At 39.3% G+C, this 22,635-nt stretch overlaps 1 protein-coding gene across 3 annotated transcripts in view; it reads left to right on the forward strand.

Annotated features, from left to right (window-relative positions):
* Homer1 (homer scaffold protein 1) overlaps positions 1 to 16,295 on the forward strand; it is a 100,149-nt gene extending 83,854 nt beyond the window's left edge. For 2 of the 3 annotated variants that reach the window (XM_055625291.1, XM_055625290.1), the window contains 3 exons: positions 3,190 to 3,300; positions 4,029 to 4,109; positions 13,421 to 16,295. In XM_055625291.1, coding sequence (XP_055481266.1) covers positions 3,190 to 3,300; positions 4,029 to 4,109; positions 13,421 to 13,609 — 381 coding nt within the window. In that variant the 3' untranslated portion in view covers positions 13,610 to 16,295. Of the gene's footprint in view, positions 1 to 3,189; positions 3,301 to 4,028; positions 4,110 to 7,355; positions 8,154 to 13,420 lie in introns of all 3 variants that reach the window. The other variant, XR_008722209.1, reaches the window with a different exon arrangement.
* The last annotated feature ends 6,340 nt before the right edge of the window (positions 16,296 to 22,635 follow it).

A 22,635-nucleotide genomic window follows, 5' to 3' on the forward strand; every position in this document is an offset into this window, starting at 1 on the left:
TCTACAGTTTCTTGAAAAGTAGCTGGGATGCTTAACTCACAGTTGCACTAAGTTAAAAATACACTTTCTGATTTTGGGTGGCAGTGGTGCACACCTTTAATCCCAGCACTGGGGAGGCAGAGGCAGGTGGATCTCTGAGTTCCCAGACAGCCAGGTCTACAGAGCAAGTTTCAGAACAGCTAGAGCTACATAGAGAAACACTGTCTCAAAAACAACAAAATACATTTTCTGTCCTGGCACAAGGGTGCTTAAAGATATTCCTAAGTACTTGAACATATATGGCAGGAAGATTTCTTGAGTTCAGAAATTCAAAGCTAGCCTGGGCAATATAAGAGCAAGACCCCCATTATCAAAAGATAAACTCCTATTATATTCCTATGAATTGAGCATTTAAGTGGCATAAAGTTATACAGACTCTGAGTTACAGTCAGCCAATGAACTTTTTCTTTATTATCTTTTGTTTTTAGTGAAGGAATACTTTGAAAACTATGGGTAGAAATTTTTAATGAAAATTAGCAATATTAGTGATTTGAAATAGAAAATCAGAAATCCCAGTGCTACTAATATCAGCAACCAACCAGTTTTCTTAAAAATTTCTTTGTATTGGAAACATAAAAATGCATTTACCTGGTAGGAAACAGATATCACCACTGTCCCCTTTTCAAAAGGAAACAAAGTAAGTGAGCTTGGTAGATAAAGGGAGTGGGCTAGTAACAGAACGGTGTTGGTTGAGAGTATAACAGAGCCAGGATGGCAGAGATACACATAGGAAAGGAATAGAGACAAGAAGAGAAAGTTAGGACACAGCAGACACTATCCTCTCCTGTACATAAGAATTAACTTCAGCTTTAAAAAAATGAAAAGTTGTGGAGCTCTGTTTTTAATTCCTGCGTATACTTAATGATGGTAAGATAATTTTTGTAATGTTTTTATCACAGTTAAAACCCAATTTATGACATGTTCCCTTACTGTGTGATCCTTTCTTAGGATCCTTTCTTAGGACTGTTTTTGCAGCAGTCAGTTGAATTGGACATTAAAGAATTTATAACAAGAAGTTCATGCCTATAATCCTCAACACTTGAGAAGTGAGGTGTGAATCTGCAGCTTCCAATAAATGATTGCAGTCTTTATTTATTTGAGCCTGTCACATCTAGTGCTTTCTTTTCTAGCTTGCCATCATTTCCTTGTAACCTGTATCAGTTCCTTTGGAAATGTTTGTGCTGTGGGTATCCTGGCAACAGGTTATCTCAGCTTTGCTTATCTTGACTACTGTTTTCCCACACCCACATGCACAGTGGTTTTTAGGTATATTGGACATTATAAGTGAGGTTTTATAAAGTCTTCTGGTTCCTTTGAAAAGTATTGAGTTTATTATTATTATCATTAGCAGGAAATAAATTCATTCAATTTGTGAAACTGAACTTACATACCGATAGATTTAGTTTCTTTCAGTTTTTCCCTAATCCTAGGAAAAATCACTGTGTGAAAGGTAGGCCATTCCATTGTTATCAGCACTGAAATTCCCTTTAAGTTCTGTGGATCCTGTGTTGAGATTTTGGGAACTGAACTCAGATTGTATGGTTGTGTGGCAGTTGCTTTTTTTTTTTTTTTTTTTTTTTTCGCTATCTTGCCAACACATTCTCATTCTCTCTCTCTCTCTTTAATTATTAAAGCTCCATTTTGTGAACAAAGGAGAAGAGAGCTGTGAGGGTTCTGGCAGAAGGGATTGACTTTTAGAAGATAAGTGCTGAGTTGAAAGTTGACTGCCTACTAAGATCAGAAAGGTCTTCAGAGGGACATTCTAGTGAAGTCAAGAAGATAGACATGAACACTTTTTATTCTTAAGACAAAGAGAATTGCCTACTGTTACATTCAGAAATGTACATTTTGGCCAAAATAGATGTTTAGATAGATTGTAGCCAGCGAATGAAAGGCCCTGGGATTTAACTTACCATTTGTGGTCTACTGATGCAGCCCAATGGTCCAGTGTTTGCTTCACATGCGCAAGCCCTTGGGTTCATTTCTCATCAGTGAAAAGAAAAAGAAAAAGATTTAATATTGAAGGGCTGGAGAGATGGCTTAGACGTTAAGAACACTGGCAGTTCTTCCAAAGCCCTGAGTTCAATTCCCAACAACCACATAGTGAGGTCTGGTGCCCTCTTCTGGCCTGCAGGCACACATGCAGGCAGAACACTGTATACAAAATCAATCAAACAATCATCAATCTTGAAAGAAAGATTTACTATTATGAACTATAAGACTTTAAATGTCATACAATGAAGGAGTAATTTGTTAGCAGTTCCAGAATCTCTGACAGGCCACACTTACAGTTGAATCCAGAGCAGCATTGTATTTGTTCAGACATAAGTAACAAAGGTAAGGAAGTATATCAGTACTTAAGTAGAAAGGAAGCTAGGATGTGAATGATACACTTAGAGAATGTAGAGGGCAATTTGCTATTTGGAAATTTCAAGGCAAGTTTGCTTTATTCTACTCACCTGGACTTGGAGAGTGTGGCATGTGGAGTGTGTGATGGTGTGTTTGTAAATGTTACAGGATTGTACTAAGTGGGGCTGGATAACTTTTATGAATATTGACCTTTTCCCCATTATCTTAAAAGGGTGTCAAGTGCTCATTCATTATCTTAAAAGGGTGTCAACTGCATTCCTTGTTGGCTCTTGGTAAATTCTTAGTGACTAAAAACTGTTCTCTTTCCCAGAAGAGGCACAGTTGACATGAAGTCATTCTAATATCCAAGTTTTTAGAGTGTTTTAAAGCATATCTTTCCTTTTAGATTTTCTTGTATTTTGGAAATTTATTTGAAAAAAAAAATCTTTACTCTACTAGTTTTGAAGACCGCAAAGGGGGAAAGCATGCAGTCATATCTATACCTGTATAAATTTTAAGGAAGACTTTCTACATAGGAATCTTTGTAGTAATCACTTGTTTTCCCTAACCTGTCTCTGATCAGCACGTGAATAATTTATTGACCTCAGCTTATCTAATAATCCTTTGGTTTTTTTCCATTGCCTCATATATTTATCTTTAAAGAATTTATTTTATGCTGAGAATCTTAATAGTCTTTCATATAGTAATTGAGAATTCATTAGCTTCTCAGAGACTATGACTTCAGCAGGAAACCCTTAGAAATTGCCACTTAACTTAATCTGTGCTCTCATTTACTTGCAGGTCACTGAGCTGGAATGTGTTAGTAGTCAAGCAAATGCGGTGCACACCCACAAGGCGGAGCTCAGCCAGACAGTGCAGGAACTGGAGGAGACACTGAAAGTGAAAGAAGAGGTAGGTCCACTCTCTAGTCCTCCATGAGCCGCAGAACACTGTACATGGCACAGTAGACTCCGTCAGATCTAAAGTGCCGTCCGGAAAAAAAGGGAGACTTTGGGCTTCTTTTTAAAGAAAAACTTCTATTGACCACCGTGAGGCTTGTTCCTGTTTCTGCACTCTTGGTCTGTTACCACTATTAACAGCGTTGAACTGTGGTGTTGCCTTTTATGAGAGTTGTATTTATAGAATCAACAGGAAACAATTATAGATTGAATGAATTTTTGCAGGTTGTTACTTTCTTTGGTTTCTAGTCAAAAAGAGTTATTTTATATACCAAGGAGAAAATTTTTATTTCAAACTTGAAGCTATTAAGTGCTATGGTAAAGCCATCAGATTACCCCTGTTGATAAATTCTAAGCTGGGCATATGGTACTATGCCCATAGTCCCAGATGCAGAAGGCTGAGGAGGAGGATCTTGAGTTTAAGATCAGCTTTTGCTACAAAGTAAGTTCAAGACATGAAGTACATAGGAACCCTGCCCCACACCGAGACAGAAAAAGAGGAACCCCATTCTGTTCCAGCCAACATAAAGATACACATCCCCTCTGAAAGTCAGTCAATAAAGGGTATTTTTCAAATTACTGTTTCCTAAGAACTAGGAGATAATTTCATGGAAAAATTAGGTCTTCCCTGTTCTTATTATAAGTTAATTGTTGTTAAAGACATTACTTTACCTTTTCCAGGAAATAGAAAGATTAAAACAAGAAATTGATAATGCCAGAGAACTCCAAGAACAGAGGGACTCTTTGACTCAAAAACTACAGGTAACCAAAGTAAAAACATTTATCAAGTTTATACAGAAAAGCATTAGTTATTCTTTCACAACATGATAACTTTTTTGAGCCTTCATTTTTATATATTTTCTTTCCTTTTCTTCTAGTACCTCCAATTTATGCCTAATGTTCAATGTTCTAGACATTCTTTGAGTACTTCATTTAGGTAGTTTGTAATCATTCATGGCCTTTTACAATTGTTCTTAGTGCAGTACTTTGGAAAGCTCTCCTTTTTTTTTTTTTTTTTTTCATCAAAAGATACCCTAAATTGAAGGGACAACATCTCAAATGGATTTCATGTAGTTTAGGGACCTGCTGGTGTTTTGTGTGCTGAGCTATTTTCTGAAATCCTGCATTCCTTGTGTCCTAATAAAACAAAAGTTAGTGCCTTTTCCTGTTCTTTGGTCTTGATCAATTTTGTCTACTTTTTTCTGTATGGGTAACACACTTCCTGATTCTAATTGACATACATGCATCCTGCATTGGTGGGAGTCAAATATAGAAAGATTTTTCAGAATTCATTATAAGCTGCCTTTTGCCCACTTAAGCTACCTGCCTCAGTAAGGGCGAGAAGCACTTTAGAATAGAAACACATGTATTCATCAAGGGAGTTTGTCATGGCATATGAAGAGGGACCAGGAAGCCCAGGATTAGGAAGATTATGGGTTAGATTATAGAAGATTATAGAAGAATCAGCAACATTTATTCAGTACTTGCTGTGTACTGTGCTATCAGCATGTCAAAGTACAATGCATAGGAACCCAAAGCTTAAAGAAATATAACTTGTCCAACCTGCATTTACATCAAGACAGTCACTCTAATGCCTCTGTCCTTGGCCATCAAACTCTGCAAGATACTTTGTAAAGAAAACAGACTTCAGTCAGGCAAAGTGGTGCACCTGTAATCCCAGCACTCAGGAGGCAGAGGCAGGTGGATCTCTGTGAGTTCGAGGCCAGCCTGGTCTACAAAGCGAGTGCAGGCAGCCAAGGCTACACAGAGAAATCCTGTCTCAAATATGTAGCCCCTTCTCTGACCCCCACCAAAAAAGAAAAGAAACCAGACTCTGGACGGGTATGGTTTCCCATACTTTTAATCCTAGTACTCCAGAGGCTAGGAACTGAGAATCTCCAAGTTCAAGGCCAGCTTGGTCTACATGAGTTCCAGGACAGCCAGGGCTTCATAGAGACCATGTCTCAAGAAAACAGAACAAAACAAAACATGTTCCTTATATGAAACAGCCCCATCCTGTGCACCCTTGTGTTGCCTGCTGCGGCTCGTCAGCAGTCTGGGTTGTGGGATTGTTTGTTTTGGTCTAGCCTAGTGAGTGCTACTTGTACATTATCATTCTTCATGTGGAGCGCTGGTTCTCCGTGGGCAGTTCTGTGTCCCAAGGAACACTTACTGATGTGTGAAGACAGTTATATCTTCACTACTAGAAGAGTGTTAGGAGTCAGAGCCAGTGGTGCTGCTAAACAGGGCTTTATCTTCTGGTCCCAAAGGCCAGGATGCTCAGGCCAAGAGGCCCTGCTGGCACTAGTATGAAACATGTAATTGGAGCTGGATAGAAAGGGTAGGTGGTTCAAGCTAGTTTCTCCCTGTTTTTTCTTTTGGTTTTATAGACTAGGCTGGCCTCAAACTCATAGGGATCCACCTTCCTTTGCCTCCCAGAGTGCTGGGATTACAGGCGTGTACCACCATGCCTGGCTGTGACATTCCTTTAAAGATTTTTCACATGGCTTTCTCTCAGCATTCCTGTTAGGATGGAGGTTTCTGTTGTGCCAGTGTTGTCATAATAACCGATGTCCAGATGAGTCTAGGGTGGAGGTTTCTGTTGTCGCAGTGTTGTAATAATAACTGATGTCCAAATGAGTCTTTTTATGTTAATGCATACTCTTGTGATGATTTTTTTTTTTTTTGAGCTGCTTTCAAGAACATCTTTGGTACCAGTTTCATGTTAAGGAATGCCCATCTGGAAAGCAGGGCATCCATTGAGCATCTGTCCTCCCTCATGGGAAATAAAGGGAGGAGCTTCACTTCATTTCTGTGTATTTGTGGTGCTTGGATTGAACCTGGGGCTTTTTGCATTTGCAGGCTGGGTAAGGACTCTGCTGCTGAGTCATATTCCACGCCCTGCTTCACCCTCTCTCTACTTTTTAAAGTTACAATTTTTTTTCTTTATGGGTAAAACTAAACAGATTTCCATGTTTCTCGTTTTTATAGATGTTGAAACTTTTTGAGCTTTGTGTGCTTATATAGGTGTATATCTGAGTGCATGTACATAAGTACCCATGCTGTAGCAGGTATGGGAGGGCAACTTTGTGGAGTTGTTCTCCTTTCATCTTCCTGTGGGTTCTGGGGACAAAGGCTGTCAGACCTGTACAGCAGTCACCTCTCCCTGCTGAGCTGTCTCACCTGCCCTGTCTACCATCTTTGCACACCTTTGAGGCATCAGTAGTGCTTTCACCTTAAGAGCACACACCATTAATCCCAGCGCTCGGGAGGCAGAGGCAGGTTGATCTCTGAGTTCGAAGCTAGCCTGGTCTACAGAGCAAGTTTCAGGACAGCAAGGGCTACACAGAGAAACCCTGTATTGGGGAAAAGAAAAGAGAAGAGAAGAGAAAAGAAAAGAAAAAAGAAAAGAAATCTCATACTGCCAGGTCTTCATGTGCCTGGCTTCTGAACTCTTAGCTCAGATATTCATTTCTCTGCATTGCTCATGTAAGCAGTGTTGTTCAGATCCCTGCTAAGTGCCCCCTTCCCAAGTATGCTTTGTTCTGTTACTGTGCTTCATTTTCCATCTTGTACTTATCACATTTGAAATGACCTTATTTACTTCCAGTGTATTTTTAAGCTTTCTATTTTGACATACTAGACGTAGAGAAAAGCTGAAAGAAATAATTCAGTTATACGTCTTTCCCTTACTTTTCCCAAACCTTAATATTTTTTGTCCTATTTGTTTTATCATTTTGTAGTCTGTCTGTCTCTCCCTCTCACCCCATCTTGCCACTCTTGCTATGTATGCTGTGGTTCTTTTCTGAACTGCTTAAGAATAAGGGGTACATATGCTTTTCCCTCTAAACACTTTGTTGCTTCATCTAGAAAGCTAAAGATCTTTTCTTACGTAGCCATCAAAATTAAGAAATTATTTATTCATATATCTTAATTAAATGCCTGTAATTATCTTAATCTCCTTTGTAACACACCTTACTAACTGTTTTTCTTTTTTTTTTTGCGTAGGACCCATCCATTCCAGGATCAGTTCTGTCTGGTTGTCATGTCTGTTTTGCTTGGTGTTCCAGCTCTGGCCAAGGAGAAACCCTTCTCTAGACCCTGTCCTGTGGCACAGTGATGCCATTCTTTGAAGACCTTAACATCCAGGCTCCTCTCATAGTTTCTCATCCACGGTCCTCAAATTAGCCAGTTTTCTTCCCCTGATTTCCCTTCTGTGTTTGTGGTGTATGTAGTGCGTGTTTTTGCTGTGTATAGGTGTGCACACACGTGCAGGCCTAGGGTTGGTACCACTCTTCTGAATTGCTCTTCTGCTTTAGTCATTGAGACAGGCTCTTTGAGTTCCACAGCACACCTATCTGGCTAGTTTTGCTAACTGGCTTGCTCTGGTGATCCCATCTCAGACCTTTTACAGATGGAGTTAGAACTGTCTGTCACCTACTCTGCATTTATGACTGTTTTAACCCTTGAACCTGATGTGGGTACTGGGAATGGAACTCTGCTTTTACCTGCTGAGCCATCTCTCCATTTCCTCTTTCTAGCTCTCTTAATATTTGGCTTTCATCATACTGGCCGTGAAGTTTTGGCACCTGAGTTTTGGAGGGCAAATTCATATCATATAGCACTCACCACCAGTCACAACTCTATTACAGCCTTATTTTTTTTATATGCCATTTTAAAAATTTTACTTATTTTTTAAATTTTAACTTAGGTGTATTGGTGTTTTGCCTGCACGTATGTCTGTGACCCACATGTGTTCACCTGGTGCCCGTGGAGTCCATAAAGGGACTGGAGTTAGAGATGGTGGTGAGCTGTCTTCTGTGTATTAGAATCAAACCCATGTCCTCTGGAAGAACAGCGAGTGCTTATAACTGCTCTTAACTGCTCCAGCACATATATGTCATTTTTGATAGTCTCATTCCAGTTATGATTCTCTTGCCTTAATAAGTTTTATGCTTGGTTTGCTTGAATGCTGTAAGGATATGTCTTTTTTTTTTTTAAGTTAGATTTACCAATATATTTCTCAAAGTGATTGTTTAAAGTCACTTTTTTCAAGTATTAGTGGACCATTTTAATTTCCTTATTTAGCTGGGCATGATGAGTTCAAGTTTAGCCTGATCTATGTCACAAAGTACAGGCCATCTAGGGCTACATAGTAAGACTCCATATTAAATAATAGTGTATATCCAAGAATGTTATCTTCATGTTCTTATGGGGTTTGAGTTCAGTGGCCAAGAGAACCTCACTTCAGTTTCTCTAGACATCCCCAGTGCCAAAAAAGTTCCATGCGTAAAATTTAAATATTTGTCCTCACATGTTATTTCCCTTCTGCAACATATCTAATTATGTGTAATTGAATATTCTTATATTCAATTACAAAACTCACTTTCTGGGTTTTCCTACTTTATTTTGTTTTTATTATCTTGAAATTTTTGTATATAATTAAGGAATAATAACTGAATATACAAGTATTAGTGAAAACTGTTCTTATTTTGTTTTTTATCTTAGTAGGGACCTTATAACTCATTTCTAGTGAGATTTTCCCTTTTCATTTCATTTATTTCATTTTATTTATTAACTCTCCCATTTTTTTCAGTGTATTTCCTTAGTATCCTTAGTTTTTTGTCATTGTTTATTGAGTGTTTTGCCTGCACGTTCTGCTTGTCTATCACATGTCTGTAGTATCCTTGAAGGCCAGAAGAGGGCATTGAATGCTCTTGAACTGGAGTTGCATACTGCTGTCAGCTGCCATGTGGGTGCTGGGAGCTAAACCCAGGTCCTCAGCCAGAGCAGCCAATGTTCTTAACCCCTTGAGCCATCTTTCCAACCCCATGTTCTTAGTTTTGGGTGCCCAATTCAAGCTCCTTTTTGAATACTTTTCTATAAACTGTAATTTAGCATGAACTGTCATGTTAAGAATCTTTCTGCTTCATAGTTGGTTTGGGAAACTTTTTGATGTTTTACTGAATTGTTTTTAGGATTTTCTGTTGATTGTTTTTATAAATGAATGTTATACCTTTGCATTTTTGTGGACAGAATAGCAGTTTAACGTGATTTATAAATTCATACTTAAAAACACCCTCTTTTGAGGAGCAGTAGGAGACAGGTTGTATGTGTTTCAGTATTTTAATTTTTATTTATATAACAAGAGTTTACCTTTTTTGTCTTGTTTCTTTTACTCTTTGTCCTCTTTTCTAAAGAGCTGTTGCCTTGCAGTCACTGCTCAGATGGGGATCTGCTCTGTCCGACCAGCCATTGCTCTTGAGTTGGGCAGTCACAGAGGCCCTCCTCTTTCACAGACTTGTTGTCCACTGCACAGCCCTATACTCCCGCTGGAAGGGGTTAGAGTGACAGCTTGAGAAACAGACCTGCAGAAACTGTCGCTTACATTCTCAGACCGCCAGTGATTTGACACTTGTGTTGTTCTCTGTAATATCGAATTCCTGAAATTTGCACAGCTTTTATTTTCATTGTATGTTCCTGTGGCTTGTGGAGGATGGCTGGCAGATGTCCATGTACAAACTCTTATTACCTTGTCCACTCAGAAATAAATTCTACTTCTTTATTGCCAATATCTTCCTTCTATAAAGCATACTGTATTAAATAGGGACCATTTTACTTATGCTGAATTTTTTATTCCCAGTGCTTACTAATAGACAATGAGATGCCCAACAACTAATTGTTAAATAAGTTCTTCAAAATACATACATTTCTTTTATCCATTTTTTCTATATAGAATGAGTATTGATGTTTCTATTGTTGATTAAAATGTCCTGTTATGTGTAAATGTTACCAGCCTAATAAAACATTTTAGTTGCATACTTACTATCTTAAATGTAAGCAGTGAAGCAGGTATCAATATAGCAATTTTTGTTTGACTTTTATTTAGATTGAATGGTGCAGGATTTAAATGTAAAGAAAATTAAACATACCCAGTCCTACTGACTGTGGTTATAGTTATATTTTGAAATATCTCCCTGTTTTGACTCTTAACATCTAACACATATAGAATATGACTTTTTTCCAGTAGAAGTTTATACTTTCAGGTTTTGGCCTTTAAAGCACTCTGAAAAGAATTTGAGATTCTGGCCTACAAAGTGCCATTTGTTTTTTAATCTACATTATGAAATTGCTGCCCCTTGTGTGCCTTCAAAGATGCAGAAATTAATAGGCAAAAATGATGGTAGAAGACAAGCTTGGAGAAAGACGCGAAACCCAGAAAGAGATTGGCAAGTGTGTGTGGAGGCCAGAACAGTACTGGCTGGCCTCGCCACACCTGGCTGGCCCTGTTTTCTAGGTTGTCTGTTCCTACCCTACGAACATGTTCTCCTATCTGAAAACAGACCAGTGTTGTCTGCTGTGCTCATGCTGTTTTGTTATTTAAGTAGCAGAATTCCTACAGAGGCACACATCTTGGAGTAGGACATTCACCTAAAGAACATAGTGCTGTTTTTACAAATGAAGAAATAGTGTTTGGGGTGGTTCCATTTACAGGGTCTGGCTGTTTCATCGTTAGAAAACAGAACAAGGTTGCCTTTCATTTCAGAGCAGAGCAGTAGAGGGCCAGCCGGGCTGTGCTGTGAAGTAGGCATGATGGTGCGTGACATTTGCTCTGTTTCTGCAGCTGGAAGCATCCTATCTGTAAGCTTGTTGTTGAAGTGCAGTCCCAGGTCCTCAGGGCCTCCCTAATAGTTTACAGCCTCCATGGATTTAGCTTCTGAATGTGTAAATATTCATTTCAGAAAATTTATTAGTTATCTTCACTTTGCAATTATTCAAAGGCTGACTAAAGACAAGTGGCTGACATCAAAGTGGCTAACATTGAACAGCAAATACTTTTATATTAAATTGGGCCTTTATACCCTTCACTTATAAATTATAGATGTTCTAGTTCCTTCTTAATTTTCCCACGCATTGTAGCTTATCTGGGGAATATTGTACTGTTGCTTGAATCTTATTCATAAATTATTGCTGTCAAATCACTTTATGTTCAAAATTATCAGCTGTTACTTTCCGTAATGTCTTCAAGTCAGTTCACTCAGTTCTTTTTCTCAAGACTTCAGTGCCATTATTATATGTATTTATTACACAAAGGTGCCAAAGTAGATGTGTCAATTTCAGGCCACTTTGAGAAGTCTGTCCTTCCCTCTACCATGTGTGTCCCATGTTGTTGTAATGTAGAAGTGTTGGGCTATATAATGTTTATTGTTAGCCCTCTGGCTCTCACGGCGGTGTTGTCTACCACGCTATCACAGATAAGAAAGCCTGTTAGATTTTATAGTTGCCTTGTTTAGCTTGGGCCAGGCGGATATTCCCACTCACGCTGTCTGAACCCCTCACCCATCTCCCAGCCCCTATCTAGTGCCGTCTGTTGTAATCTTTTCTGTTTGGACTGTCTTCCATCCGTACTTGCGTGTACTCTTCATCTTCGTACTGGAGTCCTTTCTCCCAGCCCATGTGGTTTCTTCTCCATACTAACCCATCATGGCATCCTCCTTCTTCCTCTCTTCCTGTCCGTCTGTGTCCCATGATTCTCCTGTCCTAGAAGCCCAAGAACCTTAGCCATGCCTACCCCATTCCACCCAGTAATAGGCCATTTAACCAACCAATCAGGTATGTCTTAGGCAGGTTTACAAAATAAGGATAGGTGTGACCAGATCTTGAGGGCCAGTAACACACATCAGACCAACCTCCAACAGTCCCAGGCACTGAAGTCAGGTCGTAAGTCTTCTTGTTTGGTTGGTTTGTTTTTGTTTGTTTGTTTGTTTGTTTGTTTTAGTTGTGTGTGTGTATGTGTGGAAGAGATGTGAAAGAGAGACAGGGAGGAGGGTGTCACACTATGTAGTCTGGCTATCCTGAAACTTATCCTGTAGACCAGGCTGGCCCTGAACTCACCTGCCTCTGCCTCCTTAGTACTGGAATTAAAGGTGTGCAACATGAAACCCAACTTAGGTTGTGAATTTGGTAGCAAGTGTAAATGGTAAATCTTGGTAAACCTGGTAAATCTTGGTGGTCTAAAAACTTTTTTTTTTTTTTGAGAAAATTGTGAGAAAAAATAATATCAAGAAAAAAACTTCCTAATTCAAACACTAGAAATCTTTTTTTAACTTTTATTTTTATATGTATAGATGTGTGTCTACATGCTTATCTGTGCACTACATGCATGCATGCCTTTGGAGGCCAGAAGACAGCACTGGATCCCCTGTAGCTGGAGCTGCAGATGGCTGTTTGCCAGCATGCGGGGGCTGGGATTGTACCCAGAACCTCTGGAGGAGCAGCCAGTGCTCGTAACTGCCGAGCCGTCTCTCCAGCTCTGAAATTGATTTTCAAAACTAAAGTTAAATCATAACTCATGTAATTCTGTCTTTTTTACTTACTTCATTATATAATATTTGTCATGCTAAGAAACATTGTTAAAAGTCATAACTCCTAAAATAATTCTTAGTGTGCTAGGAGTTAGACCATAGCAAAAGTTTTAAACATTTTTGTTTAAAATTTTTCTTTTTTTCTTTTCTTTTTGTCATCTCTCTCTCTCTCTGGACTTTCAGCATAGAATTGTCAACTTTATACTTCTGATACATGTAATTACTGTATCTGTTTGTTACAGATTTTAGAGTTGAACAATTGTATATTCTTTGACCCTAAATACAGGATCAGGATCATTGTAAGACAAATTTACAATCTCATGTTAGGGAGATGTTTCTTTTCTAGGTCTTCCTTTAGAGTTACTTTAGAGTTACTCCTTGTCTCTGCCTACTCTCACCTGATTTCTCAGTTGCATATGAGCAACAATAAAAATGAGCTGCAAATGATCCTGAGATGGGGTGTTCTGCTTGTCCTGTGAAGTGCCTAAAGTGTTGCATGGAGGGAAGCAGAGAGGGCAGATGTGTTTGTAGTCAAGTGTTGCACTCTGAGATGGCTGAATCCAAATCTCCTTAAATTGTATGAAGTTGAGTGTCAGAGGCACTGCCTGACTGTCCAACTTATTAGAAGATCCTAGGAACAGTAGGGATGTATTGTCATCTAAACAATAAACTGACAAGTATGTGTGTGTTACACTTTTCTTTCTGAAGGAAGTTGAAATTCGAAATAAAGACCTGGAGGGGCAGCTGTCTGACCTAGAACAGCGCCTGGAGAAGAGCCAGAATGAACAAGAGGCTTTCCGCAGTAACCTGAAGACACTCTTAGAAATTCTGGATGGAAAAATATTTGAACTAACAGAATTACGAGATAATTTGGCCAAGCTACTAGAATGCAGCTAAGGAGAATGAAATTTCAGTGCCAATAGATGAAGAGACACTGTCTGTCTTCGTAAGACTGTTTGGCCTCCACACCAAGATTGCACAAAATTTTTTGAATCTCATTCCTCCAGGAGGAGGGTGTTTTGAAAATTGGAATTGTATATTTCAGTATAAATTTTAGAATTTAGCTTATAGCTAGTTGGGGAAAAAAAAGACATGAAAAACTTGAACTACAAATTACCTCCATGTATATTGGCCATAGTTAACCAGAAAGTTATAAGTAGACACTTAATGTAATCTTTCCCCCCTGGTATTAGCCAATGGGAGAATTTACAATGCCTGGGTCCCTTCTTCCCCCCCCCCTTTTTTTTCCAACACAGTGAAGATTATCTGCTTTTTAAATTAATTTATGATATCTATAGCTGTGTTTTGTGCAAAAACTTAGTAATGGAAGCCCTGTCTTTGTTGTTATCTGAATAATTTCTCAGGATATTTTTGTGCTGCTGAGAAAGGGCCATTACCGATTAATCTTTGCTAGGAGTGGGGGAGCTATGTCTCTAATTGAAACTCACTATCATGGGTGTCTGGAGTTCTTCCCCTTTTTGTACTGGGAGTGTTTTCACTCTAGTGGCTACTCTGGTAACACTCTGCTGTTCTCCAATCTTGTCTGTTGTATAGTTTACTTTCCCATATTGATTCCATGTATTTATGAGAAGACACTGTCTCCCACTTTATTACACATTTTAAAGCCAACTAAACAAAGGCAGCTGACTTCCTCAGATGTTTTCCTTTTTAAATTTATAGTAAATTTGACACAGAGAACTAAAATACAGCAATCCGTCCTTGACGGTTTAGTCTAGCAATGTTAAGTATATTTACAGAAAATATGCAGTTACATTTATTTATATATTTGGCAGGAAATCTTTTCTGAATGATTAATGCATTTCAATTTATGAAAAATAATGGTTTGGGGGCACTGTTTAGTATAGATAATTTTAAGGTGTATAGCTGGTTTCAAGGAAGCCCACTTCCGTCCAGCAGCCCATCAGAGGACTGTATCTAAATTGTAACCGTGGCAGATGGGTCTTCACAGAAATCATGTCTCTATTCAAACTTCACAAGGCAATATTTGAACTGTTACCTAGGCATTTCAAAAATGGGAAATACCTTCAACAGGCTCTTCTCGGAGAGCAGGTTTTAGTATTGTTTTGATGTAATTTTAAGACTTTTAGCAAACATGCATTTCTTTATATAATACATCTTTTTCACAAAGCTATTTTAAAAGTACGCCAAGTGCTGTCTGCTCTGCCCGAGTAGGAATTGCATCAGAATACGTATATCTTGCTGTACAATGCCTGTGATACTGAAGAGGGTTCTTATTAGTGTATGCTTGAGTACCTTACTCTGGAGTCAATGAATGCACTGATTTTTTGTTTGTACCCCAAATGATTGAATTGTTAAGTACAAATTAATCAGATAACCCATTTTTTTCACTCATAAACAAATTATTAGTACTAGTTTGTTTTCTATTTGTGTATGTACATAAATACATACATATTAATTTATATTAGAGTGAAAAATAAATGGTTTGTTTCTAAAGTTAGTTTCTATAGTAAGGTGTCTCTGAAAACTTTGTGTCTGACACATAATTATCACGGATTCTATGTGCTGTTCCATTACCAGTCATGTCCATCTATCTTAAGGTATTTTCCTTACCTGTCTATTATAGAGAGAATAATTTAAGTACACATGCCCAGAGTTGAGATATTTCTCTGATAAATCAGGTAATAAAATTTATTTGATGGATAGAATTTTGAAAACAGATATGATTTTATTTATGAGTTTCTGAATGTCAAAGAATACCAGGTTTTCATTTAAATAGAGGACTAACACTAGGGATCAGGGAATTTAGTTATGAAGAGTTTAAAAAAAATCTAAAAAATAAAAAAAAAAACAGTATAAGCTGTTGATATGGTAAGCAAATTATTTTGATGATGTGATGAAATATTTTTAAATTTTGGCATAGTGATAATTTAATGGGAAAAAACTCAGCAAAATGTCTCCATTGATAATGTGAGGCATATGTGTAATTTAGTATATACATACACTTATATGTATATACAGAAATTATTTTTAATATTTTCCTACTGCTGTGAAATTTAAAATTGGAACTTTTGTGAGTGTTTTCCATGTCCAATAGAGCCTAATTGTTTCTTTTTTTAATAACAATTTCTTGAGGGCTGCACCTATAAATTCCCAGCTTGTCAGTAGACATGTACAGTATTTGGGAGAAGGTAGGCACAAGTGCACATATAAATAAAACCTTCTTAGTGACTATTTTAAACATTCATTCACACTAGAAGAGCATGTAGAACTCATCGCCTCTAAGTCATAGGTTGTGTGCCTACTGTAGCTTTTTCCATTGCTATATTATATAAACATTTGCATAATAAAATTTGATTTTTTTCCAGAGATAAATATTCTATAATGAATGAGTCTATATTTAGGTCAGACTGTGGTAATATATATATATTGATCAGAACATAATGCTGGGGACAGTATCCTAAACATGTGGACTTGCAGTGACACAGGAGGAGAGCAAAAGTCAATCCCATTTGTGTATAAATTATTATAACTATGAAATCTTGTACAAAAGCAAAAACTGGAAAAAAAAAACCCAAAAATACAGTTTTTATTTTGAAATACAGTTGTTCTCTGGAGAATGTACTTCATCTTTTTTTTCCTCAGTCTTTTAAGGATATTTAAAGCATTTAAATGATGGCAGCATTTGCTTCAATCCTACAGGTGCTACTGGATTTTGCATTAGTATGTGATGTTTTAAAATCCTAACTTTGACATAAAAGGTTTTATAAGTATTTCCCTGGCTGGAAAATTAGTTTTTATTCTTCTCTCCTCATTCCCTCCTCTCGCTCTGCCTCTCTAGACTGAAAACGAACATTCATGAAATTGCATTGCTCCTGTCCCTAAAGGAAATGCGCAGCACCATCAAAACTCTGAGGCTGTGTTGTCTTTGCACTGTTGGGAGCAGTTAGGGGAGGAACTTGTCACTTATCTTTTCAGGTGACTCTGAAATGGTAAGCTACCACTCAACCTTTAAAAAGCCATTTCTTTGCTCTGTTAAAATTAAATGTATCCTTTAGCAGGTACACCTCTGCCTTCTTATCTTTTGCTTGCCTCTGGAGCGTGCATTTGGGGTGCTGTCTCTGGATCCTGACTGCCTCCTGGACTGGAATAGGGAGGGGGCAGGCCATGGAGAAGGCTTGTCGGTTATTGTTTTGAGCCTTTCATTTATTTGATAACAAATAATTTTAACATTTAAAGTTTTGTGCTTAAAAACATAAAATATTCTTCACTGAACTTTTGTCTCCTGTATACATTAGCATAAACTTTTAGCATTCATGAGGTAAATTAACATCATTTCTTTTTCTTTCATGGTGCTTGGGGGTCAGACCCAGGCAGGACCTAACACATTGTTAGGCAAGCTCTATGCTACTGAGCTACTTTCCAGCCCTATATAAAATCATAAAGAAGAAAGCTTTCAGGTAAGAAATAGTATAGTTGAGTTTGAAACATTTAAAAACTACCTTTAATAGAGCAGCACACTATGTGACTAGTAATGATAAGTATTTCTTAAGAATATCTTTAAAAAGTTTTAGAGTTGCTCACTCCATTGTCCTAAAAACAACAAAAACTGTTTTAAACTTGGGGGGTCATCGCCTATTTTGTTTGTGTGTGTGTTTGTTTGGGGTGTTTTGGTTTTATTTTTTTGTGTTGCTGTTTTTTTTGGGGGGGGGGGTTTCGAGACTGGGTTTCTCTGTGTACCTGTGGCTGTCCTGGACTCACTTTGTAGAACAAGTTGGCTTTGAACTCTGATCTACCTGCCTCTGCCTTCCCAGGTGCTGGAAATACAGGTGTGCACCATCACACCCAGCTTCATCACTCTTATTTTAATCCCACCATTGAGAAGGCTGCAGCAGGAGGATTGAGAGTTGGAAATTATTCTGGGCTGTATATAGTTAAGATTTTTGTTTCAAAAACAAAGAAAAATAAATTTAGGCCTAATAAGCAGAGGGAGTCTGTATCATTGACTGTGTCTCCCGAGAAGCTCCCTGTCAGCATCACACTGCCTAATGATCTGTAAGGGCACTGGGTAAAGCAGGTACCTTAAAAACAAAGATGTGTATATGAGTATGTATGTATCAGTACCAGGTGTATGCCTGGTGCTCACAGAAGTCCAAAGCTGTGGTTAACTGCTTTTAATCACTGAGCCATCTACACAGCCCTAATTCTTTGAGAATTTAATCTCTTTTGTTCCCCAACTCCTCCCAGATCATCCCCCCCTCCTCCCAACCTCATGTTCTTTTTTCTTGAATGAAAGAGAAAGAAATGTGGAAGGAGGAGGTAGGGGAGAAGCCATTTAAAATACGAAATCCGATTTGTGTTGGCCAATTATTCCTGGGCACAAAGCCTGCCCAGGACTGGGGTTGGCATACTCAGTGTCACTCGAGTGAAGAATTTTCCCTCTCCCAGCAGCTACCAAGTGCAAATGGCTTCTTGGTCAGTGGTGGCACTTTGTGTCTTCTCCATTCTGGGATTTTTGTCTGGCTTGAACCTGTGTGGGTCTTACTGTACCTTCACAGTCTCTGGGAGTCCATATGGGCATCAGCCCTGTTGTGTCGAGGAAATGTTTTTTCCTTAACATCATCCACCAATCCTGACTCTTATAATCTCTCTGCCCCTCTTCTGCGTAGATCCTGAGCCTTGAGGGAGAGCTGTGTTCAAGACATGTCATTCAGGGCTGAGATAGCATTAAGGAAGGCAAAGAGCCTGACTGTAGAGAGAGTGGGGCTAGGGGAAGGCCTACTATTGTTATTTTGCTAAATAAATCAGGGGCAGGAAAATGGCTCCTGATGCCACACTACTGTACCCATAGATCAGCTCGGCCTCCATTAGAGAAGCTACTTCTTTCGTCGGTGATAACTAGCCCAGACCCACAGCTGGATAACACACAGAGTGAGAGATGTGGAGAAGATGTCTTTAAGGGAGTTAACAGGTATTGTTTAGAGATAGAACACATACTTAAGCATGTGCAAAGATACACATTAAACCCTTAACAAAAGCAAACAAAAATGTAAACAAAAATATTTTTCTTTGTCATTTTTATTAAAGATATTTAGGACGTGAAGAAAATTGCATCTGGATAGAATAAAAGTTGCAAACACCCAAAGACTTCCTGTGGATTTTCTCATCTTTAGAGAAAAAAATCTAAAATTGCTTTCTGCCCTTTAGAGGTGTCACCTAAAGCCTGGCGTGGGCATTCGATGTACCTAGTTCTAGCAGCAAAGACAGCTGAGACTGGAGAATAGTTTAAGACCAGGAGGTGGGAACCAGTCAGGGCAAGACAGTCCCTTTTTCCTTAAAAAATAAATTATAGAGAGGGTGGGGAAAATGGAAAGTTATCATTATTGAGAAAGTGGATCCAGCAAATAGCAACGTCAGGGCCTGTTTTCACCTGAGGTGTTACCGAGATAGCCAGACACTAACGTTTTCTTCCCCAGTCTTACTCCGTTTTCATGCTGCTTTTGTTTGTTTCTTTGAGTCAGAGTTTCTCTGGGTAGCCTGACCAGCCTGACATTTGCTGCATGAGCAGGCAGACTGCCCTGGAACTCACAGTGCCCCACCTGCCTCTGCCTCCAGAGTTCTGGGATTAAAGGCCTGCACCTCCCCACTTAGCTGCTGCTGCTTTTAACCACAGTGGGGATTGCCCTAAGGACTTTCAAAGATGAACGCTTCCTGCCACTTATTAGGGATTATAACCTACTCCAGGGAGAGAATTATTACTCTGTTTTCTCATAATAGCATTAAATGAAAGTTTATTCATAAATGCAGCTTCAGGGCTGCTTCTGTAGTGTGGAAAGTCTTTAGGGTGTTTTCTGTTAACATGTTCAGTTTTGTCTGTGCTGAGACTGCTTCGCTGAGCACTTGTTCAGTGGGAACCTCTGTCTGTGTGACTCATACGTGGGCTCACTCATGTGTCCCATCCCGCCCTACTTTTCATGGACAACATTTCAGAAAGCATGGCCAGAGATGGGATGTGCATGATGTAGGTGCTTCCTTTACAGCTTGAAATAAATGGGCCACAGGGGCCTCTGTTGGCCACCTGCGTTATGAGGGGCACTGTGCCAGCTCGGATGGCACCTGCGTGTTCAAGGCTATAGGGTGAGTGTCTGGCGTGTCTGTCAGGATGAAGCAGATTTCTGGGGCAGGACTTTGTTTCTAACTTACCTGCCTTGCCTCTCTAAAATATGTTAGAACTTTTTTTGTCTTGAAAAAAAAAAAACAAAACAAAACAACAACAACAAAGTCTTACATAGTCCAGGATAATCTCAAACTTGATATCCAAGGACGATCTGCTTCCCCCTCCCCAGCTCTAGGGTCATAGGCACATGTCCACCTGTGGTGCTGGGTATTGAATCCAGGGCTTTGCCCCTGCTAGGGAAATAGGGTGCTGCATAGCTACATATCTTGTTTGCTCTCCAGCCTTCCTTGATGTGGCAACTTCTGTTACCACTGTAAATTACCTGTCACGCTCTCGTATAAGTGTTACTCATGGACCATGTTTTAGTATCAATTTAAAGAACACAAAGAAAGCTTACAGACTTCCAATGATTTAATGAAAGTAATCGTTCATATGGGGAATTTCAGTCTCTTAAACTTAATAGCTTGGTTTGAAAGTAAGTACTGGTAGCCCCAGCACTTGAGAAGCAGGAGGATTACAAATCTGAGGCCAACCTGGGATGCATAGCAAAAGCCATCATAAAGCGAAATAGTAGAGGTTGGGCTGGATGGGCGACACTCTTAATCCCAGCACTCAGGAGGCAGAGGCAAGCAAACCTCTTTGAGTTCAAGGCCAGCCTTTACTACACAGAGAGACCCTATCTCAAAAAAAACTAAAAAACAAAAACAAAATCCCATAGGTGCTAGAGAGATAGCTCAGCAGTTAAGAAAACTTGTTGTTGCAGAGGACCTAGGTTCAATTCCCAGCACCCACATGGCTGTTCACAACCGTCCATAACTCCAGTTTCAGGGAATCCAGCATCCTCTTCTGATCACCACAGACACCAGACATGCACAGACAGTGTTCACAAAACACTCAAACACATGAAATGAATAAATCTGAAAAAAAAAAAAAAAAGTAGCAAGCTGATAATCAAGGCCTTAGGAAGACAATTCAGCCCTTAAATTCTCAGTGAAACTGGAAATTGAACAAGTTACATCTTGGAGAAGGATGAAAGCACTTAGTATAGTCCTAGTCAGACTACAGTTAGTAAATGATTACTAAAGTACCTGCATTGTGCTGGGGGTTGGGGGGCTGTAAGGGCCTCCTGGGTGGCTTTTACATCAGATTTGATTTAAATAGACAAAACATGAGCACAAAGTTCAGCATGTCAGCCATTTCTAAGATTACAGTTCATGACTTCAAATACTTTGATAGTGTTATCACCAGTCTGTTTACTTTCCTGTCGTCCCTGGTGACTGCACTGTACCTTATACCTCTGTGCATTTGCCTATTCCAAGTCCTTGTGTGCATGGAGTCTTTTATGTGCATGTTTGTCTTTTTCTGTCTGACTTGTTTCACTTAGCACAATGTTCTCAAGGTTCATCCATGTTCTGGCATGTCTCAGAATTCCATTGCTTCTTGAGGCTGATAAGATTCTGTTGTGTGAATATTAGCCATATATTTATCCAGTCACTTTTGATGAATGTGGGGTTGTTTCTACCATTGTGAACAATGCTTTGAACATTGTGTATAAGAATCTGAGGCCCTGTGTCACATTTTTGGGCATTATATACCCTAGGATATCAATAAGTAGTTCAAGTGGAGATTTTGTGTGTTTGAGACATAAGCAAAAGCTTAGGTTTGAACTGTGTAAGCAAGGCGGTAGGGTAAGTGTGGCTTGCAGGTAAGCTGTAGTCTCCGAGCGGGGAGACTTATATGTAGGAGGCTCATATGTGACCCACGTGCCTTTTTAAAAAGTGTATGTGTGTGTTCTGTGGCAGTCAGAGGACAACTTTTCCGAGTTGGTTCTCTCCTTCCATGTTGAGTGGTGGAGATTAAATGCAGGCTGTCAAGCTTACATGGCAAGCACTTTTACCTCCTGAGCTATCTCAACAGCCAGTCCACATGCCTTTTACACATTCCTTCTTAAGACAGTTAATGAGCACCACCCCAGCTATGACCCAGGCTCTGGTTTGGGTCTATAGCTGAGTGCAAGACAGAACTATTTACACGGTAAGTAAAGAAGAGAGAACTCTGGCAGGAATCACCCAGGAAAGAAGACTGGGGAGTTCTTTTCCAAAGAAGGTTAAGCCTCCCAATTCTTGCTGGAGGAGCAAGAGCTAGTCAGTTAAGGGAGTAAAAGAATTATCGATTAGAGTGGGTCGTTGCAGGTGAAGTGTAGGACAAGGAAAGGGCATGAACAAGAGGGGCAGAAGGTACACTGGAACTTTGTAGTTCTTGTTCATCCTCAGGTAATGGAGAAATGGTGAGAGGGTAGGGGTTTGTTATAAAGGGACAGACAGACAGACAGTTATGTGATAACAATCACTCCTGAGAAAGCCATGGCACTGGGGATGGTCGGTGATGGGTTTGGAGAGTATTTAGGAGTTAAAATGAGTCAGATCTCCCAATTTATTTGGGTGGTGTGGGAGAATGCTGGTTTACTCCCGGGCATCTCGAACTGCAGGCTGAGTTCAACATGAAGGAAAAGCTGGGAAGCAGAGGCCAGATGTATGGATGGGTGTGACTGGAGTGAGTGAGTTATGCTTTGAATGAATTTAGTTTGTATGAAAGTGCCCAATAAAAATTTTTAATCTTAAGTGTGAAGCTTGTGGGGGAGGGGAACAGGAGCTGGAAATAGTGACTAAAGAATTGACGCTGTGTGGAGTAGCAGTGGAGAGCCTGAGAACAGGGAGGGTACAAAGTGAAAGTGAGAACCTAGGCCAGATGCAGCTTGAAGAAGAGT

Source organism: Psammomys obesus, unplaced genomic scaffold, assembly GCF_907164565.1.
Source record: "Psammomys obesus unplaced genomic scaffold, mPsaObe1.curated_primary_1811, whole genome shotgun sequence".
Classification (NCBI taxonomy): Eukaryota; Metazoa; Chordata; class Mammalia; order Rodentia; family Muridae; genus Psammomys; species Psammomys obesus.